The sequence below is a fragment of the Sceloporus occidentalis genome, unplaced genomic scaffold (genome assembly GCF_023333645.1).
Source record: "Sceloporus occidentalis isolate IW3139 unplaced genomic scaffold, rSceOcc1.0.p SCAF_10, whole genome shotgun sequence".
Lineage (NCBI taxonomy): Eukaryota > Metazoa > Chordata > Lepidosauria > Squamata > Phrynosomatidae > Sceloporus > Sceloporus occidentalis.
The window spans coordinates 9,848,158-9,866,290 of record NW_028316990.1 but is presented as its reverse complement, the minus strand read 5'-3'; the positions used below and the strand labels follow the sequence as shown (position 1 = coordinate 9,866,290).

Genomic DNA, 18,133 nt, shown 5'->3' with positions numbered 1-18,133 from the left:
AATAACATCACCAAGAGAGTCATGCTATACGCAGCGGTTCCCAAACTTTGTCCTCCAGGTGTTTTGGATTTCATTTCCCAGAAGCCTTAGCCATGTTGGCCAATGTTCAGGAATTCTGGGAGATGAAGTCCAAAACATCTAGAGGACCAAAATTTGGGAACCTGCTGCCAGTCCAGGATCATCCCAGAGACAATGAGACAGAGGGGAAATGGCCCTTGAAAGTATGGATTAACTACCAACTACTGTTGCTCACAGTTTATCGTTCAGTTACACACAGATTATATATACACACACTCACACACAGAGTACTTTGATAAAACAGAGGAGTCTTAATGCCAGAGAAACATGGGAAGGTACGGAGATAAATAATCAGTGTGGATTTTTATGTACTATAAAGGTGATATGACTTGAAAAATTAAGCTGTTATATATGTCTGTGTAAGAAGAACCTGACATGACTTATGAAAGCTTGCAAATTTGTAAACCAATAAAAATTATATATATATGTGTGTGTGTGTGTGTGTGTATAATTTTTATTGGTTAATAAATATAAATATATATGATTATGATGATGTAGTCTCCTTGCTTCTAGGCAGAAGATGGATGCAGAGCAGAATGGAGGGTGAAGCCTGGGACCACAATGGAATGAGGAAACTAAACAAATCCACAAATGCCTTGGCGAGCCTTTCCAAGTTGCACCAAGAAATCAATTTATCCTCAACACATCCCATGTTTGTCTTTTCCTTTCGGGTTTTTATTGACCTGCTGGATTCACACCCCTCCTTTCAGTCAGTCTTAAACCCCCCCAGAAACATGAATCACCAGCACCAATAATATTTAGTAAAGAGAGCTGTAGTTTTGCTTTGCTCAGAGGGAAACTCCCAGCAGGTGACGTTGCAACGGCCGTGGGGCAACTTTGCCCGCTCTCTGCCCTACTTTGCAGAATGACTAATCCAGCGCCAAAGGAAAGTCCATTTTTGGCCCTTTTTTGTCTCAAGGGAAGCAACGGCTCTAATCCTCCAAAGAGAGGATGAGGCTCTTGCATCACTTTGCACAACCTCCCACTCAAAAAAGGAAACTTGGGTGTCAGGAAGGAGGAGTTTGCTGTGAAAAGCGGGTTCACGCTTACCTCGGCCCAAAACCCGGTGCCGCTCCAAATCCGCCCTTGGCACCAGGAAAGTGTAAGTCCTCAAAGTGAAACCTGGTTGGCATTGGGCATCTGGTTCCTCTTGACATGTACATCTGTCAGCCTAGAAAGGAAGGGGAAAACAGCGTCAAGAAAGGCACCCAAGGTTAAACAACTGCATCCGCACTGCAGAAATAATCCACTTTGACACCACTTTAGCTGCCCAGGCTCAATGCTCTGGGGCCACAACAAACTGCAATGCCCAGAATTCCCATCGCATTGAACATGAATGGAAACCATGGTCAAATTATCTGATGGAAGAGAAAGGAACATACACTACTATTATTTTTAATTAATTGATTTTTTAAAACCAAAAATATCAATTCCTTTGGTAACACACAGCGAGGCGTGGAATAAAATAAACCGGGAAAGGTTTTGCTAAGGTCGAAAAGAAGAATGAAATATTGTTTTCCGTACAAGAAATACACATGTGAAGAATAATTTTTAAAAATGTAATGATAACAGAAAGCAAGAGTGTATTAAGGTGGAAAGTACGGGTTGATAAAGATAAAAGGAAGGAACAACAGGGTCAATATGTAAGTTTAAATAGGTGTTTAGGACTATGCATCACAGCAAAATGGTTTTTATTATGCTAAAATGTAATCATATATGTAATTTCCATCGCATGGAGCCAGGGCAGTTAAAGCGGTGTCAAACTGAATTATTTCTTCAGTGCAGAAACAGTCCCAGAGAGAAGGTGGCAGGGACAGAGCAATGCCAGGGAAACACTGGGGCTTTTGAAGTGACTTTGGGTCCAAACACACTGCAGACATAATCCAGTTTGAGACTGCTTTAACTGCCCTGGCTGAGTGCTAGGGAATCCTGGGAACTGTAGTTTATTGTGGCACCAGAGCTCTTAACACAGAAGGCTAGATATCTCACAAAGCTACAGTTCCCAGAACTTCCTAGCGTTGAGCCAGAGCAGTTAAAGCGGTCCCAAACTGGATTATTTCTGCAATGTGTTTTGGACCTTGTTGTTGCTCTTGTGTGCCTTCAAGTCCTTCCTGACTTATGGAAACCCACAAAGCAAACCTATCCTGGGACTTTCCTTGTCCAGGTTTGTTCAGAGGAGGTTTGCCATTGCCTTCCCCTGAGGCTGAGAGAGTGGGACTGACCCATGGTCAACCAATGGGTTTCCATGGCTGAGCTGGGATTTGAACCCTGGTCTCTGGAGCCATAGTCCAAAGCTCAAACCATGACATTTGGGGACAGAAGGAAAATGTAACCGAGGAAGCAGATTTTTTTTTAATTTGGGGGGGATTTGAGACTAGGATTGAAATCCCATCTTGGTCATAGAAACCCATTGGGTGGCCTTGGGCAAGAGATCACACTCTCTCAGCCTCAGAGGGAGGCAAAATGGCAAACCTCTGCCAAGAAAATAGGTTCGTAGGATTGCCATAAGTCAGAAAGGAAAAATCAGCAACAACACGTTAGTCCTACAAGTGCTTGCTTTTTGTAGGGAAAAGGCAATGGGGAGTGATTTGAACCCAGGAGAGACCCACCAGGAAGAGACAGAGCTTTGGGGGGGGCACTTTCCTGCCCCAAAAGAGGAAGGAGAAGGGCACAAGACTGTGCAAACCGTTGCTACAACCCCCTCTGAGCATGCACAGAGTGCCTTTGGTGTATCCCCCACAAAAAAATCCCCATCCCTTACCTGGAGGAGGAAGAGGAGGAAAAAGCAGGAGAGGCTCCCAAAGTGGGTTCCCATCATCCCCAGAGGAACCAAAGGCAACGCAAGCGCAAGGCTGAAGCGCAGAGAGACTCTGTCCTTCTGGAAGCAGCGCACGAAACTGCAGCAGGTGAGAGGCCACGCCTACTTCGGGGAGGCCACGCCCACCCCCTTGAAGGCCCCGCCCCGCACAGGTGAGGCAAGGCACATCGTTCCTCCCGCCCCTTTTCTGGCCCTTGTCCAATCAGAGAAGGAGCTTCAGGTATGCAGGCTTCCTTGCAAAGAGAAAGGCAGCAGCCTTGAGTCCCTAGCTTTCTGTTTGCAAGGGCCATGCTTTTTACCCAGCAGCCAGACCCACAAAACAGGGGCACCTTTATTGACTAATGTTTCAGTGGAATCTCTTTTCCTCCAGTTTGCATCCATTGTGTCCTCTTCTCTGGAGCAGCAGAAATCAAGCTTGCTCCCTCCTCAATAAGACATTGATTTCAAATACTTAACCTTCTCTTCTCCAGGCTAGACATCCCCAGCTCCCTAAATCTTTCCCCATTTAGGGACCTGTAGTTTGATGATGGTGTACTTAAATTCTCTAGCAAGAGAAAACTGAACACTCATATATCCCTAAATGAGGAATATATATATAATATGTAATATTCATCTCTTGAAGTAGAGAGAAATAGCAAATATTTCAGTAATTGTTTAGGTTTAAATGTATAATCCTGGTCTATTTTTCTTATGTAATCATTAGACTCCCCCCCCCCCTGAAAAACCGATTCCGTCTATTGTACAATTGAATTATAAGCAGTGATAAGAAAAAAGGGAAGAAAAGAATAAGAGAGAATAAGAATAATCTAAAGCAGAGTCAGGAAGTAATTTTATGATTCAAGTAAACACTACTGCTATAGCTTTTGTGTGTTGTTACCTGTTTGTATGCTTTATGTTTGTTTGTTTGTCTTATTGGTATGTAGACGTATAATTATGTTATGTGGTGTATATATATATATATATACACACTTAATCAAATGTATTAAAAATAACCATATATATACCTGTGTGTGTGTGTGTATGCAGATACTTCAAGGCAATGTCCTTGTCCTGAGGCCCCTCCATCTCAGCCTGGGGGCAAGGTAAGAAGGTCCAGCTCCCCAAACCTGGCATCCCTGGCTGAGTGGCGGTCTTTCTCAATGCTGTCCCTGACTCAGGTGCCAAGGCTGCTGCTGGCCTCCAAAGAAACCCATGCTCCTGGAGGCCTTGGCCCTGCTGCCCTCTGCCGGAGAGAGGGATGAACGTCTCCCCCAAATGTGCCTTTAAACCAAGCCTGGGGTCCCTTGTCAGTCCCACCTGGAGCCAGGTCCATTGACTCAGTGGGGTTTTCTTCCCACTCATTCCTCAGTTGGTTGACCCTGACCCACAGGATTCAGACCTCCGTATCTTTCTGTGGGATGCCTAGTCTGCTGCCCAGGTAAAGCCAGCCCTCCTTATCCACGGGTTCTTTTGTTGCCTGTTTTATTGAACCATTTCCTGTATTGCTATGTGTTTTATATGTATTATCCTACTAGAGAGGCAGCTAACTCCAACAGGCCTCCCTGGAAGAAGATTAACCATCCATTAAGAAGCCAAGCCCTCCCTCCAGTCCATCTCCCCTGATCCAGGCCTCGGAGGTAGAGAGGAACTGCTGGACCTGATCCCCTTCCCCACCACCTTTCCCTTCTCCTTTGGTGTCCTGTCTTTTTAGATTGTAAGCCTGATGACAGGGAACTGTCTAATTAAAAAGATTGTATGTACAGCGTTGTGTACATTTACAGCGCTTTATAAATAAAGGTTAATAATAATAATATTCAAGCATCCGCCACTTGAAAATATGTATAAGAATTCCAAAAAAATCAAAGCTTTTGCCATTTTATGCAAGGGACACCATTTTACTTTTGTATTTACCATTTTACAACAATGATAAGTTGATATTCTATTTTACCAATGCTTTTATTGTTAGCCGCTTTGATCTGTCTGGAGAAGCAGGATAATTATTATTATTTCAATAGGATTTAATCATCCAGGGATTTTGGGATCCATGGGAGGTCCTGGAACCAAACCCCAGCAGATACCAAGGGCCCACTGTAATGACATTTAAAGCAATAGGAGCATCATGAATTGCCTTAAATACTTATAGGGCCACTTTCCTTATTTATCTATCTATATCTTCACTTGCCCAAGGACCGAGGGCACCCCGATTGTGTAATGCCATCCATTTGGGGGTCCGAATGGCACCAACTTTGATTCCTTTCCAGTGCCAATCCCATCCCAGTTTATCCATTTACACTCAGTGGGTGACCCTGGGCAAGTCGCACTCTCTCAGCCTCAGAGGATGGCCATGGCAAACCCCCTCAGAAGAAACGCCAAGAAAACCACATGATAGTTGTATTGCTTTAGGGTCTTTAAGGCATGCAACAAGTTAAAACGTGGCTTTTCTTTAAGGCCTCCAGTGACTATTTCAAGCCTGCATGGATTTCATTTGCAAAGGGACCTTGCAGAGTCTCTTGGAGAAGTAGTAGCAAACGCTTCCCTAGACTTTCTCTCTTTCCTCAGATGCAATGGGTTTTAAAGTGTTGCAGCTTTTTAAAATGGTTTTAACTGTTGCTTTTCAAAGGGTTTGAGACTAGCGGATACTTTGATAGGTTTCCCTTTTATCCCAATTATTTTTGTTTTCAATCTGGAAATGTTTTAAGTTGTTTATGTTCAACGCTACCCTGAGATCCTGCAAACTCAAGGGCAGGATGGTAGTTAGTTGTTAATGTTTTCCTCCAAATTATGGCCAAGTTGTCCCAGCGAGATTTTCATTGAGGGATCCATGGCCTTCCTCCAAGACTGAGAGAAGAATGTGCCTTGCCCCAAGGTGAACCAGTAAGTTCGAGGTGCTGAACTGTGCAATACTCCCAGACACTGGTTGCAAGGGGATAGAAGTTCTGCAATAAGTAAAGAAATAACAAATAAGGTGCCCCCTTCTTCACATTCCTCCAGACTTTGAAAACACCCAAATTCCACCTGCCAGCCTCTCCCACCATTTGGCTGGCATTGACCCATAAGTGGCTTAAAAGAGGAGCAAAGGATGTGGGATGGAAGGGGGGCCACAGCAGCAGCAGCAGCAGGAAAAACCAGTCTGGCAAGTGAGAGGAGGCAGCGAAACCAGAGAAGGGGGAGAGCCAAAGGGGGTGAGAAAAAGGGGGCCATGGGGCCTGAGAGTAGGGGTCTTCCCAGCCATTCTCCCCGCCAGGGATATGGAAAAGGTTTCGGGTTTCATTTCACATCAGTTGTGGAATTTGCTCAAGGAGGGGGGCAGGTGTTGGAAAGGAAGGTGTGCTGCAGAGGAAGACAACAGAGCAGCAATGTTCAGCTAAACTGGAAGGTCACTGGTGCCACTGGGCACAATGGTGGCGGAATTGTTCGTGTCAGGATTCAGAGACAGAACCTTTTTATATTTATACATTTTAATGTTGTATTCTTTTTAAGTTCTATTGTTTTAAATCTGTGGTTCGCTCCCTCGAGTCTAGACCTTGCAGCCCCTTTGAGACTAACTGTGCCAACGACCTTATAGTATGAGCTTTCATAAACATGGTCTCCTTCCTCAGATGCATGGAGTGAAATGCTGCCCAGGAAGGACCTCAATAATTAGACCATATGAATAGCCATAGAAATGCAAAACTTGTGGGGATGAGGTGACAGGTTTTGCATTTCTATGGCCATTCACATAGTCTATAAAAATCCTCCCTGAGCATCAGTTCACTCCATGCATCTGAGGAAGTAGTTCAACATCTACAAAAAGCTTATTCTACCAACTTCTTTCTTTCCCACAGTTAGTCTGAATGGTGCTGCAAGACCGCTTTCTTTGTGGTTGTTGGGTGCCTTCAAGTCATTTCTGACTTAGGCCAGCTGTAATATCACTTTTATTTGGCAAGAATTCTTGTTTTGATTCAAACCCTCGTCTCCAGAGCTGTAGCCGGACGCTCAAGCTTTGAACGATATAATCCAAAATCCATAAAATGGCAATAGCTTTATTGGGTCAGCCGAAATGCACATTATCCACGTTGCCGTAAGCTTCCAAAGCTTCACTGGCTTCTTCATTTGGTAAAGGTGTTAAAAGTCATACAGAAGAAAGAAAAACCCAAGCTTTGAGTTAATGGTGAGCCTCTGAGTGCCAAGACCTCTGGCAGCGCTGCTAAGGTTTTGCAAACTCAATGCAAGCACTGCTAAGGTTTTGCAAACTCAAGGCAGCCATTCCTTCTGGATGAAGCAAGCAAACCTCTTTGTCGGATCCCATTGTCCCCCCATCTTCCCCTCCCCACATTGGAGGAGCGTTCGCCCGCCACCTGTGCCATTCCCCATCCATCACAGTTCAAGGATCATATAACAAGCCTCCCTTCCTCTCCAAAGCAGACAGCAGCCAACCAAGGTTGCTGGTCTTCCAAAACAAAGGAGTCCAGCTTAGGCTGAGCAGAGATAAAAGCATTGTTGAAGAGAAAAGCAGAAAAGCTCCCTCCTCAGCCCCAATTTGCCGTAATACTAAAGGGGTAAACATATATTTTCCCCACCGATCTTTCCCTGGGAGTCTTGTTGCTTCTGACCCTTCTGATGGCGACACCAATGAAGGCTGTGGCATGATTCTTTCATATACAGTATAATGGCCTTTGCCTCATGAAGGACCAATGAAGCTTTGAAAGATTGCTATTCCTATAATGTGATTTTTGGTTGGACCAATAAAGGTTTCACTGTTTGGTGGATTTTAGATGATGCTGTACATTTGAAGAAATGCATGAAAACCTTTCCATAGCATCTGAACTGAGGACTAAAACAACATCTGGACCAAATGGAGGGCCATGACTAACGTGTGTGTGTGTGTGTGTGTGTGTGTGACAGGTTGTTGACCTGTAACGTTATTTCTTTGAGTGGCCATCTGCCAGTGCACACAAAAGCTCCAGAACCTTCTTAGAGAGGCATTTTGGTGGCCATTTTGAACCTTCTCTCAGAGATGAGATGTATAAAGTGTGCCAGTGAGGCGAGTGCCATGTTAAAAGCTCCTCCTCAGGAGTACAAAGAGAGTTTGACAAACGCACCAGCGAGGCAGGCACCATTTTTAAACATTTCTCTTCAGGAGTATAAAGGGAGTTTGCCAAGCGACGCAATTTTAAAAATTCTCCTCAGGAGTAAAAGGGACTTAAATAAGTGCGCCAACGAAGGGGGTGGCCATTTAAAAAGACTTTTCCCCTCAGGAGAAGAAAGGCACTCTGCCAAGGACAGCAACTGAGGCGAGCGCCATTTTATTAAAAGACTTTCCTCAGGAAAAGGGCCTTGCAAAGTGTGAAGGCGAGGCAAGCTGCTGTTAAGACAACTTATGACCACCAAAATAGAGATTTAGCCTATCAACATAGAATTTTAAAATGTCTGACAGGAAAATGAATCTTTGAAGAGTTCCCAAAACGAACAGAGGGTTTTAGGCAGGAAACCTGGCAAGGAAGACAGTTGCTTCTGCCAAAACATCTCTAATGGCGCTAAGAAGGTTCCGGAGCTTACTGCGCAGGTGCAGATAATAACCCATTTGTGAGCATTTGCAGAGGCCACAGAGAAGAAATATAAAGACACAGAGACACAGATATCTCCTGTATCATTTTTAACTCCTTTGCCTAATGAAGAGGTCAGTGGAGCTTCGAAAGCTTGCAATGCGGATAATGTGCATTTCGGCTGGCCCAATAAAGCTACTGCTGTTGTGTGGGGTTTGGGTGACGATATAACTATCTATTATTGTCAGTGTAACATGCTTTCGTTCAGATCCCAACTCGGCAACTCACTCTCTCTCAGCCTCGAAGGCAAGCCTCCTCTGAACAAACCTTGCCAAGAAAACCCAGTCGTAAGGTTCACCATGGCATTGCCAGAAGTCAAAAATGGAGGCATGCAACAAGCGAGCAACATGCGCCAGAGATGGAATCAAGGCAGAACACTCAAGGCCCTATGTTTTTTTTAAAAAGAAGAAGAAAAACCTTTATTAAAACTTTTACACCCTGATTGTCCAAATCCTTTAGAGCTTTTACCACGGAAGTCTATTTCATACACAGTACAAAAGAGAAAGAGAAAAGGGAAAAATCCCACAAGTCACCCAGGGACACCTAGGATACGCTTATTATTATTATTTTAAAAAGAGGCAGCATTAGAGTTTTAAGGGTTGAGGAGGAGAGGGTTTCCACTACAATGACGGGGCAACTGCCCAGTTGGCAGAGGAAGGGGCAGCGTTTGGGAGGTATGGTCCCACTACAAGACACACACTTTCAGGATGCCCTCTTGCACCCCTATCTTTCTTTATCTCATACACCAGTTTGTTTCAAAGTCTCTCTTTGCATCTTCTATAATGGTGCCAGGTCAACCCAAGCCCCTGCCCCATTGGCAAGAAGCGGGCAGCATCTGGCCCCATGGAAATTGGGCAGTAATTTGGGGCCTCTGTGCCCAGCCCCATAATCCTTGCAGGAAGGAAGGGACGGCACTTGCATCCGGAGGCACTCAGGCAGAAAGGAAAGACAGACGGAGAGGAAAAAGAGAGGAAAAGTGGCATTGGGATTCGTGTGTCTGGCCTGGAGACCTTCATAGGCACCTTCTGTGAGTTCAGTGAAATGCTAAGTCAGGAGGCAAGATCGGGGTCTCCTCCCAAAACGGCTTCAAGGAGGCTCATCTCCTTTGGGGCCAAGAAGAAGTCCCACAGTCACCGGGAAGGAGATGACGTGAGTTTGGCTTACAGACAGCAGCCTCAACGGTACCATTCATCAAACGTAAAGGTCGAGGAGAGTCTCCACGGTCTTGCAGAGATACTCCAACCCCAAACTATGAGGAAGTCTTGACATTCCTGTCTTCCTGCTCCATCCTCAGTCCTCCTCCTCGCCTCCACCGTAAAGGTCGGCCAGTTTCTTGAAGCGGCCGCCCCATTCGTTCAAGTAGTCATAGTCCTGGTCCCGATCTGAGCCGGAGGAGTTGAGGGAGCTGAGCGAACCGGCCTCCGAGCCGCTGCCTTCATAGTCGAAAACCAGCAAGGAGTCGTATGGAGGCGCCGTGGGGTCTGTGTCAGCGGCCTTCAAATTCTGCAAGAGAGAAGGAGACACGTTGTTGTTGTTGTTGTTGTGTGCCTTCAAGTTATTTCCAACTTATGGCAACCCTAAGGCAAACCTATCACAGGGTTTCCTTGCCAAGATTTTGTTCAAAGGTGGTTTGCCATTGGCATCCTCTGGGGCTGGGAGAGTGTGATGTGCCCAAGGTCCCCAATGGGTTTCATGAATGGGGATTCGAACCCTGGTCTCCAGAGTCCAACACTCAAACCACTTAGCCACAGTAAATCATATCTTTCAAGCAATGGTCAAAGGGCTCTGTTAAGTCCAGCCACAGCCAGCATAGTGCAGTGGTTTCAGCACTGGACTACAGTTCTGGAGTCCAAGGTTCGAATCCCTGCTCAGCCATGGAAGCCCACTGCGTAGTGAGCCACATACTCTCAACTCCAGAAAACCCTATGATAGGTTCACCATCAGTCTGAAAGTACGTGAAGGCATACAACAACAACTATGGAGTAAGACTGGACATATAAAATGGAGAGAGAATATCTACTGCTTTCTTTTTTCTTCCCATATCTGTATGGTCATCTCTCCTTCCCACCTTACCTCATGGATGAAGTTGCCAATCTCATCTGGATTAGCAGGGCGTGGGCGATACTGCGGCGCAGGAAGAAGGGTGGGCACCACATCATTCCTCAGGACAACCTCCGGACGGGCGTCCAGGCCTCTGTGTAGCTGGCTGAGATCATAGTCCTTTGGGAGAAAAGGGGCAGAGAGAGAAAGATGGCTCCAATGCCAATGGAGGATCTAATGAGCAGAAGATGCTGCAAAGGGGGGGAGTATGTCTTTCGAGATCTCGGCTTTAAGTGTGTCCAGGCTGGTGTGTATCCACAATGCAAAATTAAACCAGTCTGACACTACTTTAACTGTCATGACTCTATCATACAGAATCCTGGGATTTGTACTTTGGAGCCTCATTTGTCAGAGGACTCTGGTGGCCCTCCAAACGACAAATCCCCGGATTCTGTAAGGTAAGAGTTACGGAAAGTGGTGCCAGATCCTTTTAATTCTGCAGCATGGAGGCACCCTAGGGCTGGGAACTGTACAAATACTGTTGGGGCTGCAACAGACAGCATTCCTCACTGTGGGATTGAGCGGCTGAAACATGCTGCCCAACATCATCTGGGGGTGCTTGGGAACTACAGACCACACAAGGTTAAGCCATTACCTTGGCTGGCAAAGATTTGAATGTGCCCTGCTGCAATTGCCTGCCCCTAGTTCAGAGGAAAAGAAGTTGGGAAATGGAAAAAGAGGTATTTGCCTGTCAATATGATTTGGGTTTACTATTTCAGCTATGCCCACCTTTGCAGGGCTCCCTTCCCATCACCTTCACCATCCATCTTTCTCCCAATATCCCTTCCCTCCCACCCAATTTTCCATCCCCCCCCCCCCTTTTGAGCCTTTATTCCCTCCCTTAAATTGACTTTTAAAGTGATTCCTTTAACTCAATGATTCCCAGACTCTGGCCTTCCAGGTCTTTTGGGCTTCAGCTCCCAGAATGAATCCCAAACCATTAGCCAAGACAGCTGAGGCTTTTTGGAGCTGAAGCCTAATATACCTGGAGGACCAGGGTTTGGGAATCACCGCTTAAGGGGGTCCAAGTGTGGCCTCCAATCCCTACTCCATGGCCCTCCATCTCCCAGCAGTGAACCTCCATCTCACCCTAAAAATGTGGCACGTTTCCTCCCACACTTGCTCCCATTGCTCCCTTACATCTGACTATTGGGCCCAAACTGGAATCAGTGCCATCTGGACACCCACCTGGTCTTCCTCCCCGCCTCCTTCTTCTCCGTAGTAGAAGATGTTGTCCCGGGTATCTTCTTCCGGCAGCAAGAGGGGCTCCTTGACCACCGTCCTCCGCCTCACAAACAAGAGAAGTAAAAGCAGCAAGACTGGGAGAGACCAAAAAGAGAGCAAAAGTCAGCAGTTGCTTCTGTTGCAACAACATACATAGACGAACGAGTGTGTCTGCACTATAGATTGATACCAGTTTCATACCACTTTAAATTGACACAACTCCACTGGATGGAAATGTTGGACCTATAGTTTGGTGGTTATTTTTCTCTTGTACATTATTAACTTATACATTATACATTATTATAATAATATATCATAGCAATGTAGAATTATAAATTATAATGTTTAATTAAAGATATGTAGAATTAAAAATAAGAGAACAAGTATTTGTTGGTGTCATGTGCCTCCAAGTTGCTTCTGACTTACAGGGTTCCTAAGGCGAACCTATCATAGGATTTTCTTGCCAGGATTTCGTCAGAGGAGGTTTGCCATTGCCTTCCCCTGGAGCTGAGAGCATTTGTATAAGGGATCCTCAACCAATAATAACAACAACACGATTCAACACTTACTCAACAGAGCCAAAATGGCCCCCAGGATGGCCAGGATAGCGGGCGCCCCAATGCCGGCCAGCTGCCTTTCTGGGCACCGATCCACCGGTCCCTCGCATTCGCAGACGGTCGCCTTGAGGACCGTCAGCTGGTCCTTGTTCTGGTTGTCAAAGAGTCGCAAGTAAACGTCGTACGTCTCCTGCTTGAGGGGCGTCAGCAGCTTCAAGATGGCCGTCTCACCTGGCAAAACATATAGAGTCCAGAAGCGATCATGCCACCCCAACATAAGAGCCACCAAAGACTGCTCTCTAGAATCTAGGTCCCCAATCTGGTTTTAACTACTGTATATACATGAGTATATACATTTATTTCATTGTGGTAGAATTCAAAGATATAGCCATGTTAGTCTGTAGAACCAGTATGTAAAGAGATCTTGTAGCACATTTGAGACCAACTGAAAGAAAGAAATTGGCAGCATGAGCATTCATAGACCTCAGTCTACTTCCTCAGATGCATTTATTATTTTATGTCTTTCCTGCAGTCAGGAAATCAGAAGGAGATTAAGAATGGGGAGAGTTGCTATGAAAGAACTAGAAAAGATTCTTAAATGCCAAGACACAAAAGTCAGAATCATAACAAACCACCGTGTTCCCTATTACCATGGATGGATGTGCGAGCTGGACAGTCAAGAAAGAAGATAGGAAGAAAATCCATTCATCAGAGACAAAAGCAATGTGAAGCCATTGCTGGAAAAAATGGGGAAAGGAAGAGCGAACTATGGAACTCTCTGCTACAAGATTTAGCAACAGCGGCCAGCTTGGATGGCGTTATAAAAGGGGAATGGAGTAAAAGGATGGGGTTTAGGGCTATCTTTGGCTAATAATGGTTACAGGCCACCTCCAGCACCAAAGCCTGTATCCATCCTCCTCTGTGTATCAGTGGATGAGGAATGCATGATGGAAGGTGCAGTTACACACATACAATTTTGGATAATAAAGAGGCCTTTAGTCTGACCCAATGGGCTGCTCTTACGTTTTCACATCAAACTGGCCCAGAGGAGAAGATCCCTGGCACAGGAGATCATATCACTGGCACAGGGAAGAGATCCTTAGTCTAACTAAATCAAGAACACGCACATGCTATCCTAGGAGCACAAGCCTCGCCGTACCTTTTTCGTCCATCTCAACGGCCCAATTTTCTTCCGAATTGTGGGTGAGCTCGGCACGGAATGGGGAGGTGTTGGGCGGAAGGTCCTTGTCCAAAATATGCAAGAACTGGGGCTCCGGTTTGCTGTTGCAGACGGTGATCTCCCGCTGTTCAGGCTCCGGACCGTTGTCGTTCACGTCCTCCAACGTCAAGAGCAGGGTGCCAGTCCCGGTCGCTGGGGGCGATCCTGTTTGGCAGGAAAAAGAAATGGGATGGTTTTAGAAGTAAGTCAGTTCAAGACCAGGGGTCCTTTGCCATGATCCTATTTGGCAGGAGAAAGAAATGGGGTTGTCTTTAGAAGCAACTTGGTTCAAGACCAGCACTCCTTTGCCATGTATTTGCATGTGCAATTCTGCAGACGCGGAGCATGCAGTATTCCTTGGCTTTTTAAAAACTGATTTTTATTAATTTAGAATCACCACCCCACATTAATTCCCTCAAAACAGCAGTTATCTTACACAGTCTATATTTGAAGAAGCTGAAAAATATTGGGGAACTTCTATAGAACATTGTTAAGATAAATGGAGTTGGGGGGGGGGGGGAGATCAGAAGAAAGTTAATGAAACTTGCAGTTATATGATGATGATGATGATGATGATTGATCTTCATGGACCCTGGCAGCACTATGTCCACCTTCTGTCTCAAAAGCATCCCTTTGTTCTGGCAAGACTTTGTTGTTGTTGTGTGCCTTGGAATCATTTCCGACTTATGGCAACCCTATCCTGGGGTTTTCTTGGCAGGATTTGTTCAGAGAAGGCTTGCCATTTGCCTTCCCCTGAGGCTGAGAGAGTGTGACCTGTGCAAGGTCAAACCAGTGGATTTCCTAGCTAAACTGGGAATCGAACCCCGGTCTCCAGAGTCATATTCCAGAGTTCAAACCCATTTCTACCCTCTGTCTCCTTGCTCTGCCCTGGCATGACGTCCTCCATTTTAACCTTGATAAGACCTCTCTTGGCTCCAGCCTTAACAGATACCAACAGCAAAGCTGTGAACGAAGCACAGAGGACTGAAGGCGTGTGCCAACTATTTGCTTTTATGTAATTTATTCTGGGGAATCTGGGCTGCGTGGGATTTCTGGAAGGGAGAAGCATGCCAAAATACGTCAAGGAAGTATTAAGACTGACTTTCAAACTGCCAGGGAGCTTCTTTTGATTCCGGACACACTTGGAAAATACAGTTCAAAGCATGCGCATGCAAGATCTTAAGAAGCCGACATCAGTGGGCTTCATTCGGCACTAATTTGCACAGTTTGGGTCTCATTAACCTACTTTCTTTCCCTCCCAAAGTGTAAAACATGCATGTTTTGTATCGCAAGGGTGTGGGGTTGTAATCTCTGTGAGTGTTGTCCCTTTTTTGAGCGGTGCAAAATGGGTGAGCAACAGAGGCAGGGAGAGAGATTGTGGAAGGAACCTGTACTGTGGGATGGACAACTGGACAAGGGCCAATTCCTTCTCCTCAGTGTCCAAACATATCTCTTTTAGAAGTTTCCTGGACAAAACTGCAGCTAGAAGTGATGATTTATCTCCATTTTGGCCAGAAATGGTTAAAGAAGATTCTAGGGGAAGGGATATGTTTCATTGTTGGTACCCAGTCTTGCATGCCTAATGCATTTTTGGCATGGTTTTTCAGCAAAGCTGTGAGTCGTCAGCAATTTTGGGTGGAGTCAGCAGCAATGCACCCAACTTGAACTCCAGATCCAAATTAGAATATTGTAGCAGTATATTGTAGCAGATCCACATGGCAGAGTGGTTTGAGTGTTGAACTCTGAATATGGAGACCAGGGTTCAATTCCATGTTCGGCTATGGAAACCCCAATGGGTGACCTTAGGCAAGTCACACACTCTCAGCCTCAGGGGAAGGAAATGGCAAACGTCCTCTGGACAAATCTTGCCAAGAAAACCCCAGGATAGGTTCACATTTGGGTTGCTATAAGTGACTTGAAGGCACACAACAACAAAAACAAACATTTATTATATTCTGTTACCCTTAATTTTACATATTTTCTTTCATTTTAAGGACATATCTTATGAATCAAAGTCAAAGATACTGGTTGTAATATTTTTGTGGAGGAGTATACAAATGTGTGATCAGAGGATTTGTTTGCTCTGCAGACCACACTTCTCTTACTCTTTGCTATATAATGAAGGAATGGCATTGCATTGCCATTCATCCCTGAATGATCCAGAGCTTGTAATTTCTGAACCACTGGGGGATTCTGGGAGTTGTAGTCCAGAAGAGGAACTTCTCCCAAGCTCTGGAAGCAGCCAGCAGGTGGCTGATTTGTACCTTTAAAAGGCTGGAGATGCAGCAACAGCAGCATCCCCTCCCTCTCTAACCAGATAAAGAGCCCAAGCCCAGGATGAGGTTTCTCGTGACATCCTTTGAATGGGGAGTGTGTTGTGTCTGGGGTGTGTTTGTGCAGCTCTGCCACCATGTGCCCCTCACATGGGGAGCATTCATGCAGAAGTCGTTGAGGCCGAGACAAAGGGGCCATTGATTCATTCCACCCCACAAATGGGCTCCTCCTTTCTGACCCTATTCCCAGTCGCAGGGCTTTCTTTTCTTTCCCTCTCAATTACCATCATCCACAGCCAGAACGATGGCTCTGTAAGTACTGTTCTGCACCAGAGGGGACTCCCGGTCCAAGGGGCTCCTGGTCGTGATGATGCCATTTTCGGGGTGGATGGCTAGCCAGCCAGCCGGGTCGTTCCCAATGGAGTACCTGAAGTCGAGAAGGAGAAAAAGATAAAATCCCAAAGGAAAGTCTGATAAAATGTGTGCCACAGGGCAAGGGGTTCAAACCAGCAAGATGCCCCCTTTGCACTGGGATGAAGGGGAGACAAGCAAATGTGCCAGAGATATTTTCGGGTTGCACCATTTCAGCCCACACATAGAACCATGGGGAACTGGATTGCCACCCAGGGGTAATAGTCTAGGTAGAACTGATTGTTTAGGGGCCCAATTCCATCACTGGCTGTGCAGGGATGCTGGACCACAATGGAAGGACTGGGATGCTTACCAGCTGGGTACCACCTGCTGCATCATTTACCACCAATAAAGCTGATGTAATAGCAAGAATAGCAATAACATGGGTCAAAGAGCACTTGGGGAGACTTGGGACTACATCAGTTCCTGCCCAGAAGATGCCTGTGCTGGGTGACTGTCGCAAGCTGACCACCCACTGGCCACCCTCAACCTGGCTCCCAACTGGCCAGGAACAAAGCAGCTCACCTGATTCTCTGGGTCTGCAACCTGTCTGGGTCCCGAGCTGTGTAGGCAATGATTTTCTGCCCCACAGGAATGTCCTCAGAGACTTGTGCCTTTTGGACTGAAACCTCAAAGACCGGGGCCTCGTTCACATCTCTTACGTTGACCGTCACGGTGGCCGTGGAAGTGGGCAGTTTGACCACGAAGGGGACCTCATTGGTGACGGCCACTTGGAGGATGAACTGCTTCCGCACTTCAAAGTCCAAAGCCTAAAGTGGGAGGAGGAGGAGGAAAAGCCATTCAGCACAACCGAATTTGCACAGGCGCGCCAAGGCAGGGAACCTCTTTCAGCCTTTCAGGTGTGGAAAAATGTGGCGATTATTTAGGAGAATGGTCCTTCCCTCCCATGTTCTAGCTTTCCATTTCACCTTATGTGGGGAGGGCACCCAAATTAGGCCATTCAGAGGTCCCTCCAACAGTGCACTGATCAAACTTTTTAACTATATCAAGAAACTAAATAAACATTAAATGTCCTTAAAATTACTTTTTTCTTTTGGCTTACAAATTGCAGAATCCCAGCCAGTGGAGGATTCTGTGAGTTGATAGTTTCACAGAGTCCCTTTTTTGAGCCCCATATCCACGTGCGCCTTCACATATAGGTCACTCCACATACTTTTGCTGTTGTCAGAATGCCTTCGTTGGTCCCTGGGTCCGTCGATATGCTGAAGAAGCCGCTTTCGTTGCCTTGCACAATGGCGTACTTGGCCCGCCATGCTGGTGACCCTTCCTCGTCCTTGTCGGTGACCGCCAAGCGCACGACTTCCAGCCCCACTTCGTTCTCTGGCACCTCTGCTGAGTACTGGGAGAAGTGGGACCCCTTCATTAGGGACAAAATCATTCCCCATTTCTTCTTCCTTGTCCAAAACCCACAAACTTTCCTACTTGCTTCACCCAGAGTTTGTGGCCTTGCCTGCTGGTCATTTCAGCAGACGAGGTACTCCAACCCTGCAAGACCCTTTGGGGTAATACCCAACACAGGCCAATGGCCGCCATGTCAGTAGGGTAGACAGATCTGCTCCAGGTTTTAGTTGTGCCTTTAACAGATCCATCCAAAGAGCTGCATTGCCCTTTGCTTCTTGGAAAATGGAAGAGTATCACTTACCACTTGCTGCTTGAACTCAGGTGCATTGTCGTTGGCATCTGTGATTTCTATCACCGCTGTGGCACTGTTGGTCAGCCCCTCGCCATCCAAGTCTGCAGCTTGCAAAGTCAAGATGTACTCTTTTACTCTCTGAAAGAGAAACCCACTCCCATGAGGGTTAAGACATCTATCAAGCAGCACTCCAGAGTGTGCAGGGAAATGCATTATTTCTGCAGTGCACACGCAA

The 18,133-nt window shown here is 46.1% G+C and overlaps 2 protein-coding genes across 3 annotated transcripts in view; both read right to left on the bottom strand.

Annotated features, from left to right (window-relative positions):
- LOC149305848 (B-cadherin-like) overlaps positions 1 to 2,918 on the bottom strand; it is a 38,360-nt gene extending 35,442 nt beyond the window's left edge. Inside the window, exons 1-2 of the mRNA XM_089540294.1 lie at positions 2,840 to 2,918; positions 1,129 to 1,249 (exon numbers count right to left, since the gene is read on the bottom strand). Of these exons, the coding sequence (XP_089396420.1) occupies positions 1,129 to 1,249; positions 2,840 to 2,896 (178 nt within the window). The 5' untranslated portion in view covers positions 2,897 to 2,918. The remainder of the gene's footprint in view (positions 1 to 1,128; positions 1,250 to 2,839) is intronic.
- A 5,933-nt stretch (positions 2,919 to 8,851) lies between these two features.
- LOC149305847 (B-cadherin-like) overlaps positions 8,852 to 18,133 on the bottom strand; it is a 32,164-nt gene continuing 22,882 nt past the window's right edge. Inside the window, exons 8-16 of one of the 2 annotated variants that reach the window (XM_089540292.1) lie at positions 17,908 to 18,036; positions 17,419 to 17,622; positions 16,770 to 17,014; positions 16,118 to 16,260; positions 13,501 to 13,725; positions 12,354 to 12,572; positions 11,749 to 11,879; positions 10,534 to 10,680; positions 8,852 to 9,963 (exon numbers count right to left, since the gene is read on the bottom strand). In XM_089540292.1, the coding sequence (XP_089396418.1) occupies positions 9,751 to 9,963; positions 10,534 to 10,680; positions 11,749 to 11,879; positions 12,354 to 12,572; positions 13,501 to 13,725; positions 16,118 to 16,260; positions 16,770 to 17,014; positions 17,419 to 17,622; positions 17,908 to 18,036 (1,656 nt within the window). In that variant the 3' untranslated portion in view covers positions 8,852 to 9,750. The remainder of the gene's footprint in view (positions 9,964 to 10,533; positions 10,681 to 11,748; positions 11,880 to 12,353; positions 12,573 to 13,500; positions 13,726 to 16,117; positions 16,261 to 16,769; positions 17,015 to 17,418; positions 17,623 to 17,907; positions 18,037 to 18,133) is intronic. The other variant, XM_089540293.1, reaches the window with a different exon arrangement.